The 15,505-nt window shown below is 38.6% G+C and overlaps 1 protein-coding gene across 9 annotated transcripts in view; it reads right to left on the bottom strand.

The window, feature by feature from the left end:
• Window positions 1–3,855: 3,855 nt before the first annotated feature.
• Window positions 3,856–15,505, bottom strand: part of ZNF385B (zinc finger protein 385B) — a 250,822-nt gene continuing 239,172 nt past the window's right edge. For all 9 annotated transcript variants that reach the window (XM_087919880.1, XM_087919881.1, XM_026696968.2 and 6 more), the window contains 3 exons: window positions 13,453–13,631; window positions 10,535–10,636; window positions 3,856–8,639 (listed from right to left, as the gene is read on the bottom strand). In XM_087919880.1, coding sequence (XP_087776006.1) covers window positions 8,418–8,639; window positions 10,535–10,636; window positions 13,453–13,631 — 503 coding nt within the window. In that variant the 3' untranslated portion in view covers window positions 3,856–8,417. The remainder of the gene's footprint in view (window positions 8,640–10,534; window positions 10,637–13,452; window positions 13,632–15,505) is intronic.

Below are 15,505 nucleotides of genomic sequence, written 5' to 3'. Positions count from 1 at the left end.
CTATGATCGACAGTGTACATCTTTCTTATTTTTCATGCGGAATAATTTATACCTCACTGGAACTGCAAGTCTGGATGACATAGAAACAACCAAACGATGAACCGATTGCTATTAAGTTCAAAAAAGCATTCGATTTATGCAAAATAAATAGACCAAAAAAATATTGGGAGCTTGTTGATCAGTTGATATATTCTTGTGGTGAGAAACTGGAGCCAGAGAGTCTCTGCTATTACAATAATATGTTTAAATGAACAAGAAAAATGTAAGCACTAACTGTAGACTCAGCTATAATAAGCTCCATATATATTGATCCTGAATGGCTAATGTTGCATATACAGTAGCTGATTCAGCCTTTTGTGCAAAATCAGATCTTTGTGGGAGATTTTTTTAAATTATTATTAAAGTTCTTTCTTTAGTAATCTCGCTGCCAATACCGTTCTTAAATTCTCTAATGTCATGTTCTTTGCAGCAGTCATTCACTAGCTTGACCATTTCCCCAAATGGACGAGACATTCAAGAACAAAGGCTAAGTATCATTTTAGCTTCTAATATGATTGAATGGTCTCATACTCAATAAACAGTGTCATAATCAGTAACTAAGACTGGAGGATCCTGTCTACTGGAAGAGGCAGGCTTGGGAAGATGGGAGTGGTACAGTCATGGGGACAATAGCTGCTTGTTTCCTAGGCAAATCCCTTGAACTCACTGCATTTCCCATATCCATCTCATCAGATTCCAGGGACAGAACAATCTGTCCTGGATCCACCCAGCATATTATAAGCCATTGACAACTGAATGATTGTATAACTAAAGAATGAAACAGATGCAACCTTGAAAAAAAAAAGGCATATGGAGATATATGAGGGACATGAGAGCATGCGTATGGGGAAATAACTGGACAAAGGGTTAAGAATCAGGATACATGTGGTAATATGAAGGGAAAGGAGAGTAGTACAGGGAGTAGAGCTTGAATGGTAAGTGTCTATTTTTTTATAAAGGACATAAGCAAATACTTGATATTTCTGCTTAAGACCCAGCATCTATACAAACGGTGCATGCAGCTAATTATCTAGATACATAAAATATCTAGATTTTTATGGTGGTTAATTTGAATAAGGTGTTGTTAAACTTCAACTTGTAGCATGCCTTGCTTTGGCCATGCTGGCTAAAGTTGCTAGTAGTTGTAGTTCAACAATAAGAAACATTTAGAGCAGGGGTGGGTAACGATGGGCCTTTGATGACTGCTGGACTTCAACTCAAGCATGGCTGGCTCAGGAATTCTGGGAGTTGAAGTCCAAAAGGTGGCTCCCCACCCGATTTAGAGGATCACCCGGTTTTCCAATCTGGCTTCAAATCAAGGCTAATCCCATTAGCACATCCAACTCTAACCACCAGAGGGCCTAAAACTGGATAGGATTTAAGATTCCAGACATGAACTAGAGGTCACCTTGTCTTTAAGTTAATAAACACCCTTTCCACACAATCTAATGTGCCTATTCCGTTTCCGCCTTGTACATATTTGTTTTTCAGAATGTACATTTTGTATTTGAAGCCCAGTGATTCCCATTTCTGTATCTTATTATTTCCGCTGGACAGATCATTATAACACAATGGTCAGATCAATTGTCGTTTAAGTATTTCATGGCAAATGATGAAGTGCCTACAAAATGCCATATTTATTTTCCTTGAAATAAAAGTATTTGAAAGAAGTTTTGGGATGAATATGAAATCTAACCTTCCCCACCCTGTCATTGCACAGTGAAAACATGATATGATTGGGCACGGATAGCAAATTGGAAAATATAACTCCCTCTTCTCCCATTTCATTAGTCTATTTGTTTTCTTCTTTAGCATTTATTACACATACAGACACAGACACAGAATGAGTGTTTAGCTGGCTTGACCTGTTAAAAAGTGTAGAAATAGGTTTTCAAGTATCGAATTATTTTTTGTATACAGAACAGATCCATTACAAATAATATAGTTGAATTATTTCCCCCCTCCCCTCCTGTCTGATTCTATTTTTCTTCCATGGCCTGAGAATGCGACAGAATTTACATGTCTACATTAGGAATAAGCATTTAGATTAAATACAAGCCTAAAGACAAAACATGGTCCACTGGAGAAGGAAATGGCAACCCACTCCAATTTCCTTGCCAAAAAAACCTTATGGACACTGTTAAAATGGTGCTGGAGAAGACGCTTGAGGCCCTTTGGACTGCAAGGAGATCAAATCAGTCAATCCCAAAGGAAATCAGTCCTGATTGTTCTTTGGAAGGAGAGATTTTGAAGCTGAAGCTCAAATACTTTGGCCACCTAATAAGAAGAGAGAACTCACTGGAAAAGAACCTGATGTTGTGCAAGATTGAAGGCAAAAGGAGAAGGAGATGGCGGAGGATGAGATGGTTAGATTGTGTCACTGAGGCAATGAATATGAATTTGGACGCACTCCAGGGGACAGTGGAAGATAGGGAAGCCTGGCATGCTGTGGCCCATGGGATCATGAAGAGCCGGATGCAACATAGTGACCGAGCATTAACAAAACCTAAAGAGCAAGCTTGGTCTAGTGGTTAAGGCACCAGATTAGAAAGCAGGAGACCATGAGTTCAAGTCCTGCCTCAGTCAGGAAAGTCAGGTTGGTGACTTTGGGCCAGTCTGTCTTTCTCAGCCCAACCCACCTCACAAGGTTGTTGTTTAGGGGAAAATAAAAGGATGTTTCCCACCTTATTTGTAACAAAGGTGGGATACAAACAAACACATAAATAGTCTTCCATCCATCCATTTTTTTCTTTTCTGAAGAAGTAGTTATTTACATTTACCACTATTACATTGCTAGAGTTCATGGATATTTTCATTCTGTATATTCCTAAACATAATTTAAAACAATTGCAAGTTCATTATGACCAATATGTAACATTGATGGTTCCCTTTTCCCCCTCCAGATACTTTTTTGAAACATTCTCTGCTTTTCCCTATACCGTGTAAAAAATTGACATTGCTGTAAAAATGCTTCAATATTTGTATGAGCTGTTGGATCAATTTATCTCTTCTTGTTAAGAAAATCCAGGATCCATTGCAAGTATCTCTTCCTAACTCCAACTTCAGCTGCTCTAAGTCTACATCTGTGTATCCTAACTGGAATTCAAGATGGCTTGCAATTGGAAGTGATGAGTCATTTTACTGACCTGCCACAGCAAACAGGAAAGGCGCACAGAACTTCCATCTTCATATTTTTGAGTGCGTGTGCATAGAACCCTCGAAAACATTTGGAAATCCACCACTGAGTGCAAAGCACTGTACTTTAACAAAAATGGTCAGTGCCTTTGTTTAAAATAAAAGGACTAGAAGCATGTTTTTCCATGCTGAATGTAAGGAACATAGAGAACACCTTAACTGAATTACCACAGATTTCCTTCATAGTTCTTTTATTACTACTACTACTACTTCCTTCCTCATAGTTTATCACTATCATAACTTGATACATGGTAAGCTACACTAGAAATGGTCATTAAAAAGAGGCTACACATTTCAGACCAGCTAAAGACGTCCTGGGTCACCTCAGCATTGCAGGAATGAGCAAAGAACACCATAAATGTACATCAGGAGTATATATTCCCACCCCAAGATATATAGGCCATCCCAGCTGCTCAGCAGAAGCAAGCAGGCACCAGACAGGACAGCAGTGATGTAGGAAGATGTTGTAGGCAGATTATCACTTTAGTAATTACAGCTAAGGCATCAATCCACACTGTGTAGTAGAGGGCAATGATAAATTGGTCCAGCTAAGCTTGTGGTAAAAGGTACTTCAATATTAAACACACTGGAAACATGCAAACATAATCAGGAAAATATGTAAGTACATAACTACTTAAATAATTATTTATTTGCATAAGAAATACGGAATTGTAAGCTTTCAAACATTTTTATCTTGCTTTGTTGTAATAAGAGATAAACATTCAAGCTGTTCCTTTGTCAAAGCAATGTAATATTTTTCTGCACCCAAGAAGCACCATCCCATTTCAATTTCATTTTTAGAAAGCTTTCCTTCTATGTCAGCTGTGTTTGGAGGTTTCCTAAATGTCCTCTTTAAAAAAAAAAGGTCAATATATATTTCAAATTTTCAAAATGTTTGGCTAGGGATAAACTAGCATTACAGGATGCTGCAAGACACCAAGCATTTTGGTATTAAAACCTTTGAGAGTTCTGTGCTGTGAAACCCTGATGTTGAAATCATTATTTGGTGCTGGAGCACTGAAGTATCACGACACAGAGGTTGAAGGATTCTCTCCCTTTCCATTTTTGGATAAAAGAAGAACCAACCAACAAAATGGCCTTTGGCATAAATCAACAGAGTTTGTGTGTTCAGCACATTTTCCTACATTTCTTCTAATGCAGAAAAGCAAAAAAAAAACAACAAAAAAACGGCAACCCTAGACTTATGACAATTGAGCCCAACATTTCCATTATTAAGCAAGACAGTTGTTAAGTGAGTTTTGCCCCATTTTACAAGCTTTTTGTCACAGTTGCTAAGCGAATCACTGCAGTTGTTAAGTTTCTAACATGGCTGTCAAATGAATTTGACTTTCCCATTGACTTTGCTTATCAGAAGGTTGCAAAAGGCGATCACATGTCCATGGCAACATTATAAAAACGTACCAGTTGCCATGCATCCAAATTTTGATCACGTGACCGTGGGGATGCTACAATGATCGTTCAGTGTGAAAAATGGTCATAAGTCACTTTTTTCAGTGCTGTTGTAAGTATAGGACAACCTGTAGTTCCGAATGACCCCAATATAATGATATTGAAACTCATAGGAACACCACAGAGTCTGCCGAACTGGCATTAGATAGCAAAGGGACTGAACATTTTCAGAAGGATTTTTATTTTAAAAAATCAACCACAGCGGGAGATCAAATATTATTCTGTTACAGCTATAGATGAGGAAAACACTAACAATATCAACAATGCCATAATAAGCATAGCTTTATTTCCTGTCTGTCTAATCCTAAAAAGGTTCTTGGACTGAACAGTTTTGCATCTGGTCCTGACAAAAATTAAGATCCAGTGAGAGAAGGTGTCAGAGGCATCCATGGGGAAGAGGTGTTTCCAAAAAAATCAAGATGGAAGCCAAAACCCAGCCCCCTTTTTACATGTGGCACCCAATACATATAAAGAAGGTGGGGGTTTGTCCATGCAGTCACTACTGCCATCAATCAGGCTCATGGTTACATACAGAGATTAAATCCCAACAATGAATGGAATGATAGGTAACCGGAAATGTTGGCTTTGTGTTATTAGGAATTAAAGCCCTCACAAAGAAAATAAAAGTGTATTCATAATATTACATTCTTTCCAATGTAGTAACATTCCTGCTGGAACCTAATATAGCAAAGGTACCAAGAGCTGTGTGTACACAACAGGATAGCGACCAGCAGCAAGGTCTTTTCCTGAGAAATGAATGGCTTTAAAGTTTTGGCTATTATTAAGTCAACATATGTCAGAACTGGCCCTTAGACTACTCATACTTTCTAGAATCTAAATGTAATGAAAATTGTTGGGATAAAAACATGAAGACATTTGAATTATTAGCACCTGAACCTGAGAGTTACTGTGAAGGCTCAGAACAAAACTTTCTTTTTATGATGTAATGTAGGTGGAGTATACGCTATCCTTTCCTCCCATTTGGGGTCCTACAGTTTCACCTGCAAACTTCTCCAATGGAAAAGTCTAAGCAGAAGCCATAAGCATTTGGAAGTATGGATCAATACATTGTTCTGATATACCTATTATCCAATAGAGGATGTGTTTCTCTTTTCCTATTGAATGTCTGATATGTGTCATCTGCGGAGCCCAAGCAGAGAATTTTACTGAAGGAAGAACAAAATAGACATCTACCAGTGCAGTTTAGCTTGCTCCAAAACTAGAGGCAAGTATTCATCTAGAGCTTTCAAATTGTTAGGAACAAATAGATCTCTATGATGAAACTAGAAAGGCCCTTTCATTTATCTTATTCAGATACCACCCTTCCAGACTCTGTATTATGACATTGTCTTTTTCTACAGGCCACCCCCCCCCCCCTATAAAATGTGATTTAGGGATTTTTAAACACATACATAGATAAAAAGGCTCGACTACAAAATTTAATTTCAGTAACATACAGATATTATTTATGGAACTTTTCCCCAGGGAAATGAAGGATGGCTCAAAAAGATAGTTGCACCTGAATTAGATTGCAACAAACTGTTACAGGTGGTCTTCAGTTTACAACAGCAATTGAGACTGGAATTGCTGTCACTAAGAGACATTGTCATAAAGTACAATGTCACGTGACTGTACCACTTATCAATACCAGTTGTGGCAGTCTCAGTTGCTGCATTAAACAAGGACTTCATATAACTAAGGCTTCTAACTTCCTGCTGGCTTCTCCATTGACTTTGCTTGAGGAGAGCCACATTGTTAGTTATTCTGCTCAGCTATCTGAACTGTCATGGCTATGCCAGAGTCTGCACAATCAAAAAATTCTGTTTGGAACAGAATCTGATTTCATTTGGGATTTGATGCCAATTTTTAAATGTAGGAATCCATGCCTCAATTACCATTGGAAATCAACAGAATGTTTCCCTTCCTATTTGAGAAAAACAGGACATTTTTTTTCAGATTTAATAATCTCAGCCAAATACAGTCACACATCAGACAAATAGATTTAGGTTTATGTATCTTTAAATTTGATACTATAACAGGAAATTGGAGAACTGGTCTGTCAGAAATTTAATATTTAATATTAATCATTATGTTCAGAGGCAGTAAAGCACTGATTACCAGAAGCAGGGGAACAGCATAAGACAATTAGCCCAGAAATATTCAGTAGTCAACTGAAGAGATAAAATGATAGACTCTGAGATGCTTATTTTTTTATAACCCCTTAAAAGTATGTACTATAGATTTCTGTTCCTTTAAAAACAGCACACCATGATACTAAGCTTCTCAGAGTGATATGCAAAGTATCTATTATGTATTCATAACTGTAGTCATTCATTACCCATGAAAGTTTAATCAAGTGATTGTACAGTTTTATGTAAGTGAGCTATACCATGATTCAGTCATCAAAGTTTTAAAAATAAATTCTGTGTAATGCCATTTTAGCAGTACAGACCTCATTTAAGAGTGTCACGTGATTTTTTTCTTATGAATAAATTATATTATTATTTTCCCACGGTATTTTATTAAAATGTACTTTTAAAAATATAAATATATTCTCTTTACAGATTGCAAGCAAAGATGCTTTTGGAGAATACCCTCATTTTCCCAAGCAAGACATACAGTATGTCCTCAGTGCCCAAATTATGTTGATAAAATGGTGTGGGGGAAAAAGCAGACAGGAAGGCTAGAATAATAATATTCATCAACAGAACAAACAATTCGTTTTATAAATATTTTATCTCCTGTACATTATTGCATTGGGAGCCACAATTGTATGCAGCCATCATTCTATAGGAAATAAGTTTAGAAATGCAAACCAAATTGAGATTGTGAAGGGATATGTATGTATGAATAATAAATATGTCAGCTCATTATCTGATTGAACAATGTGCATAATCTCTTTAGTAAACATATAAACGATGAAATGTCTTTGAAGTGGATGTTTAGCAACGGGATGAATAACTGAATGCAAAATAAATAAAATAAAAATTGTAAACAAGTCATCATCTTGCTTATGGATATATGGCTTTGTTACTTCTGAGTCCTTCTAAATAAAATGATAAATTAAAGACATTAAATTTTCAAAAAGAAAGATTCAAGGCTGAACTGTGCTTCTAAATATTTGCACTGCCACCAAAATGATTTAAAATCAAACGAGAGCGTTACACAAGATGTACTCATACTAAGGCCTAAACAAGACACGTATTAAAGGAACGGGACTACATTAGGTAATAAGAAGTTGCAATCCACTACTGAAATGTTTTCAGCAAACTAATTCATTCCTTCAGCCAGCTTTTGTGGCACACCAGAACCTACTCACCAGGATATGAACAAGTGGGCCTCCAGAGATCCCTGTATACAATTCTGGTCATTTCAAGTCACACAGGAAAATATTCCACATTCCTTGTTTACAAATATCCAGTTAAAAACAGACATATGAACCTTTGATATATTTTGTGCACAATAGGTTTTTGTTTTTGTAAACCAGGTATCTGAGCTTTATTTAACATCGATACCCCCCCACCCCCCGCATGGTTTCTAGATTGCAATTCCTGCCAAGGAGTTTTGTAACTTATTTTTGTGGGGACGGAATCAAGCACGAGATCTTAAAAACACAAGTCTTGTTAAAAACAAAACAAAAAGTGGAAATCTTGCTCTCGTCTTCTTTTGTCCTTGTTCCACATGGCCAAAGTTATGCCTTGCTTATTCCCAATTCAGTAGGGAGCAAAGAGGATAGATGCTGGAGTAGCTCGGAGGGGCCCGTGTCCCGCCCTTAGGAGAGCTGTCGGTATCGCAGGAGCCTGGAAGAGAGCAGCGGAGGGTCGTGGTGGGAGAGTCAGAGCTGTGGATACTGCTGCAGCAGCGGCAGCAAGAGGAGAGGAGAGAAAGGCAGGTGCCAAAGGCTTAAGAATATCTTTTTGGAAGGCCAGCTTTGCCTATGGAAAGAAGGGAAAGAAATACCGCTATGAAATAGTTGATTCCCCAATGTATGGAGCTTGTTCAAAAGGTCTCCTGACAAAGCATTTAATTTCCTGCTCTTGCCCCTGCGCCTTTCCTTTTTCAGTTTTGGCACAGGAGGCTAGAAACAGCTGCAGCGTTTCATATCCCTTCTCGTGTCACATTTAGCTGCTGGCGTTATCAGCAGAGCTTCCTGGATGAGTTTTGGGTTTTGCTGGATTCCATTAATGCAAGATAGAGAGTCCTGCTCCGAATGTATGCTATATAATAGTTTAAAAAATAGCAATGAGAACAAGGTTAACCACAGGCAGAAGTATACCTTGAGCACTTGGGAAACCTATTCCAGTAAAGCAGAGTCAGTTCCTCAGACAAAACAGCGGCGCAGGGGTGGGGTGCTACCGGTTCGGCCTGGTTCTATAGAGCTGGTAGTTCTGAAGAGCAGCTGACACCGAACCAGTTCAGTGTCTGCTACTCTGTTTGGCCCAGACACCTGCCCAGGCTCTTGGCTGTCCTTTATTTCTTGCTTTTTCAACCTCAGCTGTTTTGCGCAGCGCAGCTGAGGTTGAAAAAGTAGGAAAGAAGAGGAGTTTGAAATGTTGTGCGCCCATGTGCAGTGCTTGTCAGCTGTCTGGGTGGCACAGCTGAGTTTTTTTGGAAATGGTCTACACACACGTGCAAAATGCACTCTCACCAGGGGTGGGATTCTACCTGCCAGAGAACTGGCTGGCCCTGCCCCACCTACCCACTCCTTACCTGGCATGGGCACCATCAAACTTGCCTACTAAGTTGCTATTTTTCCTCCCCCCCAACCATCAGCTGTTCTGCTGTGCCGGGTGATTTAGATTAGCTAGAAAGTAGGAAATTGTCAGATTTCTTGTTTTCTAGCTAATCTGAAAGCAGAACTGAACCTTCCTTAGAACTGAAACTTCTATTTTTCAGTGCAGACTCAGGTAGCCAATTGCAGAAGCATAGATCTCTAAGTGAATCTGTGAGCAAATCAATCTGTCTGCCTGCTTTGCCTGATTTTGGGTAAAAGTTGCTCTCTTTTTTATAAAAAATTCAATATTTACATATATAGTGTATTGTGAGTTAATTTTGTGAGTTTGCTTGCTAGCAAATTTTATGTGACATACTCAGGTAGCTAATGGTAGAAAGATAGATCTCTGAATGAATCTGTGATTTTGTGAGCAACTCAATCTGCCTGCATGCTTTGCCTGATTTTGGGTTGCTCTATTTTTAAATAAAAAATTCAATATTTACATAAATATTTATAATATTTACATAGAAGCCATGCCTAGCCAGTCACATGAACACCAAGCCATGCCCAGTCAGCAAGCCATGCCCACCCAGTCACATGACTACCCAGCCACACCCACAAATTAGGTCACAGCCACAGAACCAGTTGTTAAGAAATTTGAAGCCCACCCCTGCAGTGGCAGTATAATATCTTGTGTTTGAAGAAAATAGGGAAGGTGGTTTGCTTGTTTACTTGTGGATGTAAATTAGGTACTTAGCTGGGGCTTATGCTGAAGCATGCCCCTATTGTGGCTTCAGCTTTTTCACGGAGAAGCTAATAAGCTAGTAAAACCTGAAGCATTTCAATTTCATTTTTATAATGAAGGAGGCATATTAGTTTTTTTTTTTTTTAAAGGTCAGTAGAAATGTGCTGTACATTAAGATTGAAAATAAGTGTACCTTGAACACTCTTGACTTAAAAAAAACCTAGTTTCCTAAAAAATAATTGCAAAAAATAATTTGGTGGAGAGGCTACCTTTGAGGAATGCACACAAATCTCTTTTCTAGACACACTCGTGAATGTAGGGGAGGGTAACCAAAGCTTTTCAATAGGATAACCACACCAGGCAATACTTACCGCTAGAATGTTTGGATTACGCTGTAGTTTGTTATAAGGACTGTATTTTGGTTTTGTAGGTTTTCCTGCAACTTTGTCCTTGTGCCTTCTGCTAGAAATGTGCTGAAAAATCAATACAAATGTTCTGTTTAAAACTTATCAGTTGATTCTGTAATCAGTGTGTAGTCTCCAAGTAAGCATCTCTACTTATTTCAGGGAAGGTAAGTTGACGAAAGCTCAGATAGTGAATATAGTGGATATAAAAAGCCTACACATCCCTGTTAACATACCAGATTTTTGAGAAGTAAAAAAAAAAAAAAATCAGGCTAAGATAAATCATTTAAGGATTTTTTTCCACCTATAATATAACATATAAACTGTACAATCTGAATTCTTTTAAGGGGGAAATAACAATAAAAAAACAAGAATAATGTTGCTGCATAAGTGTTCACACCTTCTTATAAGAAGGGATGTGGCTGGGTTCAGAATTAACCAACCACATTCAACCTGGTGTTAAACAATAGTCAGTACACACCTGCCATCAATTAAAGGGATTCTGATCAAGCCCATATAAAGTTAAGCTGTGCTAGTAGGATTTTTCTGACAGTTGCCTTTTACAGCAAAAGCCATAGGCTGTGGAGCTTATAAAGCCATGATGGTGAACAGGTGGCACGCAGAAGCATTTGTGTGGGCACGCAAGCCCCAGCCAAATTTACCTACATTGCACATACGTGTGGCTCTCAGCTGATTTTTGGCCTGTTTGAGGCCATTTTCATCCTCTTGGAGGCTCGAAGGAAACCTCTGCAGCCTTGCTTGGCCGAAAAATGGACCCTCCGGAAATACTGGAAGTGCCGAAATTGGCCTGTTTTCAGCCTCCAGAGGCTTCCCTCAAGCCTCTGGGAAGGTGAAAATGGCCTTCCCCAGGCTCCAGAGCCCCTCCAGAGGCTGAAAATGGGCACTTCCATTATTTCCAGAAGGCCCATTTTTCGGTCTTCTGAGGCTGCAGAGGTTTCCCTTGAGCCTCCAGAAGGGCGAAAAAGGCCTCAAATGGGCCGAAAATCAGTTGGGAGCCACGCGCGTGTGTAGTTTAGGTAAGGGGACAGGGCAGGGGTGTTGCACACGCATGCACTGGGGGGCACATTGCATTTTGGGTGCCAGCACACACACACTTTCGGTACACCACAACAAAAAGGTTTGTCATCACTGTTATAAAGCATCAAAGGGTTCCAATGTTGGGCAGTATCAATTGGGAGAAGAGTAAAAAAAAAATCCCAAGACATTGGATATACCATGGAACACAATGAAGACAGTCATCAACAAGTGGAGAAAATATGGCACAACAGTGACATTACCAAGAACTGGATGTCCCCTCAATATTGATGAAAAAAGAAAAAGAAAACTGGTCTGAGAGGCAGCTAAGAGGCCTACAGCAACAGTAAAGTAGCTGCAGGAGTTTCTTGCAAGTAGTGGTTATGTACTACATATGCAACAATCTCCTCTATTCTTCATATGTTTGGGCTTGTGGGGTACAGTGGTAAGATGGAAGCATTTATTTACAAAAACATTTGGCATCACCAGAAGAAAATCACACTCACACTGTTGGTGGTTGGTACGTAAGTGGTAGCCTTATGCTTTGGGGCTGCTTTTCTTTAGCTGAAACTGGGGTTTTAGACAAGGTAGAGAGAATTATGAATAGTTCCAAGTATCAGTCAATTTTGGTACAAAACCTTCAAGCTTCCAATAAAATGCTGAAGGTGATAAGGAATTTCAACATGGCAATGACCCAAAGTGTACTTCCAAATCAACAAAAGAAAAGCTTCACCAGAAGAACAAAGTTTTGAAATGGTCCATTCAAAGCCCGGACCTGAAAATCTATAGAATGATCTGAAAAGTGCTGTGCCCAGAAATACCCTCTCAATCTGACAGATTTGGAGTGCTTTTGCAAGTAAAAGTTGGCAAAGTTCCCCAAGGCAAGAAGGTACCATGCCGATGAGCTCCTACCCCAAAAGACTAAATGCTGTCAGAAAATCAAAAAGTGCTGCAACAATGTACTAGTTTATGCAACCATGTTATTGTAGGCTTTTTATTGTTATTTTTCCCCTAAAAGATTTCAGTTTGTGTTTCAATTGAATTGAACAGTTTTATAACTTACATTAAAAGTTACATTAAATTCAAAATGTTTTATTTTGATCTGATTTTTTATATCCCCCAAGCCTGGCATTTTAAGAGAGCTGTGTAGATTTTTTAATATCCACTATACATACTACATATATAGTATAATATTTACAGAAACAGGCACCTAATTCTAACATTAAAAAGCACAAAAATTAACATTAAGTTCAAATATGTATGGATCAAGACTTTCCTGGATAACAATGAAAATTAAAGGATGTATTGTACATAAGACTTCAAGATAAATGAGTAGGGAAGATGTGGTGACAGCGGTTGTATAACAAGGATCAATTCTTTCCAACAGATCTGGAAATAAATTTATCAAATTAATGGCCATCCATCTTACACAAGGTGGTATACAACAAAACCAAAAATTAAAACATATTATAAAGCTACTTGAAAGTTAAATAATTAAACAAGAACAGGATCACAAGAGAATTAAAACTGGAATGTTGTATGTGATGCTGCTAATCCATATAGTAAAGGCAGAGCAACCGTAGCCCACAATAAGCAATTGTTCATTTGTTGATTTTCTTGGCATGGTTTCAAATGTTTAACCAATGCTGTTGACCATTAACAAATATTGTCTAAATATTTTCAGCATGAGAATAAGGGGGTCAAGGAGGGGCTTCAAAAAGTTTAGCAACCGGTTCTCTGCCTGATTGCTGGGTGGACGTGGGCATGGCCATGGTGGGCGTGGCCTAGCTGTTTTCCTGCACCGGGGAGTCATTTTCAGAATGAGTATGTAATATGTACAAAAGACATACTTGCTTCAGCTGAATTTCTGAATTGACATGGACGTCACAAATCTCACAATGAAAAGTTTTGTTCTGTAGTCCTGAACCCATGCTAGCTCCAGGAGTCTTCAATCTGGATCCAGGCCGAGGATAAGATTTAATTGGGCCAGCACCATTCCTAGCTTCAACCATTGTCTTGTGCTTGGAACCTGACAAGTCATTATTGCAAAAGAATCAGAAAATTTTAACAAGGAAACAGACATTTTTAGTCATTGGAACATTTCTATTCTTTCCTAGATTTTCTGTTAAATAAGTAAATATAAATTTTAAAAAATTATGTTTGATCTTGGTCCTTTTTCATAAAGTGCTCTGCAGGTTTTGGAAATTTTCAAGAAAATTTTCCATTTTCTTCAGAACCTAGCTATGAGACTATTCAGGAACTCCCACTCTCTTCTGGCACTGATCAAAAGGATTATTGCAGGGCCCAATCTGGGTCAGTCACCGGGACCAGTGGTTTTGTCTTCCGAGCTTTTGGGCATGTGCTGGTGTCCATCTTCAGCATGAGTCCAAAAACTCGGAAGACAAAACCACTGGTCCCGCGACTGACCCACACTGGATCTTGCAACATTATTCTGGGACAACAGTATTTGTCATAAACAGATTATTTATCACACTCTCACTACCAAATCATCCACAACTTCATAGGTAAGAAATTCCTGATTCCTGAAAACTATACCCATTTTTCATCTTTTTAGAATGTTAAAAAAGGATTCTAGGTATTTTAAAGTAATAAAGTTAGGCAATAAAATGAGCTGCTCAACTTCTTTTTGAACTGATTCTTTTGATTTCCATATTCTTCTTTTATACATAAAGGAGAAATAATGAATCCTATTCCCTCATAGTACTAATGAGTACAAATTCATTTTTATTTTATTCTTTGACATATCACTACCATTCCTACAGATATTTAAAATTCTCCTTTCGGCATTCTTACATATTAGTTTTATCCTAAATATTTAATCACTTTTACTTTTAATGCCATTCACTCTGATTAGCCCTCTTCATCCACATTTAAAACAGTTTTTTAAAAAAATTCTATCCAAATTACTCTGCATTTTGTACTTCTTGTACAGAGAAATATAATCTTATACTTTAAACCAGGTGTCTCCAACCTATGGGCCTCAGGGACCACCAAATTCATAATTTTAAATCCTGCAGACCAGAGACCCTGGGAAAATCCCCAAAAAAGTCTGCAGGAAAATCCCCCATCCCATTTTCATACCGACCAATCATTCTTTATTTGGGATCGCAGGATACTATCTCTAGCTTTGTTCTTGGGGAGACAGAGAGAGACTTTTGGTTTCATGCAAGGAAAGCAGCAGAAGCAGCAGAAGTCTTTCTTTCTCTCCCCCAAACTCTGCCAGAACTGAGTCTTTGCCGGCACAGCCTCTTGGAGTAGGAGGCCTTGCAGGCTCCCAAAAACTCCTTTCTGGCAGAGTTTGGGGGAATGAAAGAAAGACGTTTGCTGCTTTCCTTGTGTGCAGCCAAAAGCAGAAGAAGAAAGAAGTGGCAACAAGCAGCCCGGTGGCCAGGCATGGGGCGAGTTCCCCCCCTCGACCCCCCTTACTACCTCTTGTTGTTCGCAATGCAAGCGACGCGAGCCTTGTGTTTCTGCGCAGCCTGGATTAATTGCTTTGGGGGTGACATTTCTCGCCACCGAAATTTTCTCGCGGACCACCAGTGGTCCCTGACCCACTGGTTGGTGACCACTGCTTTAAACCATGTATTTGAAGCAAGCAGATTTTTTTACTGAGAGATGCTCTTAAGACAGTCATTATTCTTAATTATCTTTGAACCTCTAAAGAGTTCAATCATTTCATTTACTCTCTCATCTTGTTTATACATATCTATTTGTGTCACCTGGCACACTTACTCCCAGATCACATTTATTCAGGATGTTGTTGCACAATTTTTTCACCAATGTCATGCCTAGTTCCTCCATTATTGCCATTCATTGGAGCATAATACGCAACTATCTCTAACCTATGGCTTCCTTTTTTCATCTGGTACCCACAAGAACATT

This window comes from Pseudonaja textilis, chromosome 1 (genome assembly GCF_049901715.1).
Source record: "Pseudonaja textilis isolate UNSWEBS1 chromosome 1, rPseTex1.2, whole genome shotgun sequence".
Lineage (NCBI taxonomy): Eukaryota > Metazoa > Chordata > Lepidosauria > Squamata > Elapidae > Pseudonaja > Pseudonaja textilis.
The sequence above is the reverse complement of the archived record's forward strand: the minus strand, read 5'-3'. Positions and strand labels throughout refer to the sequence as shown.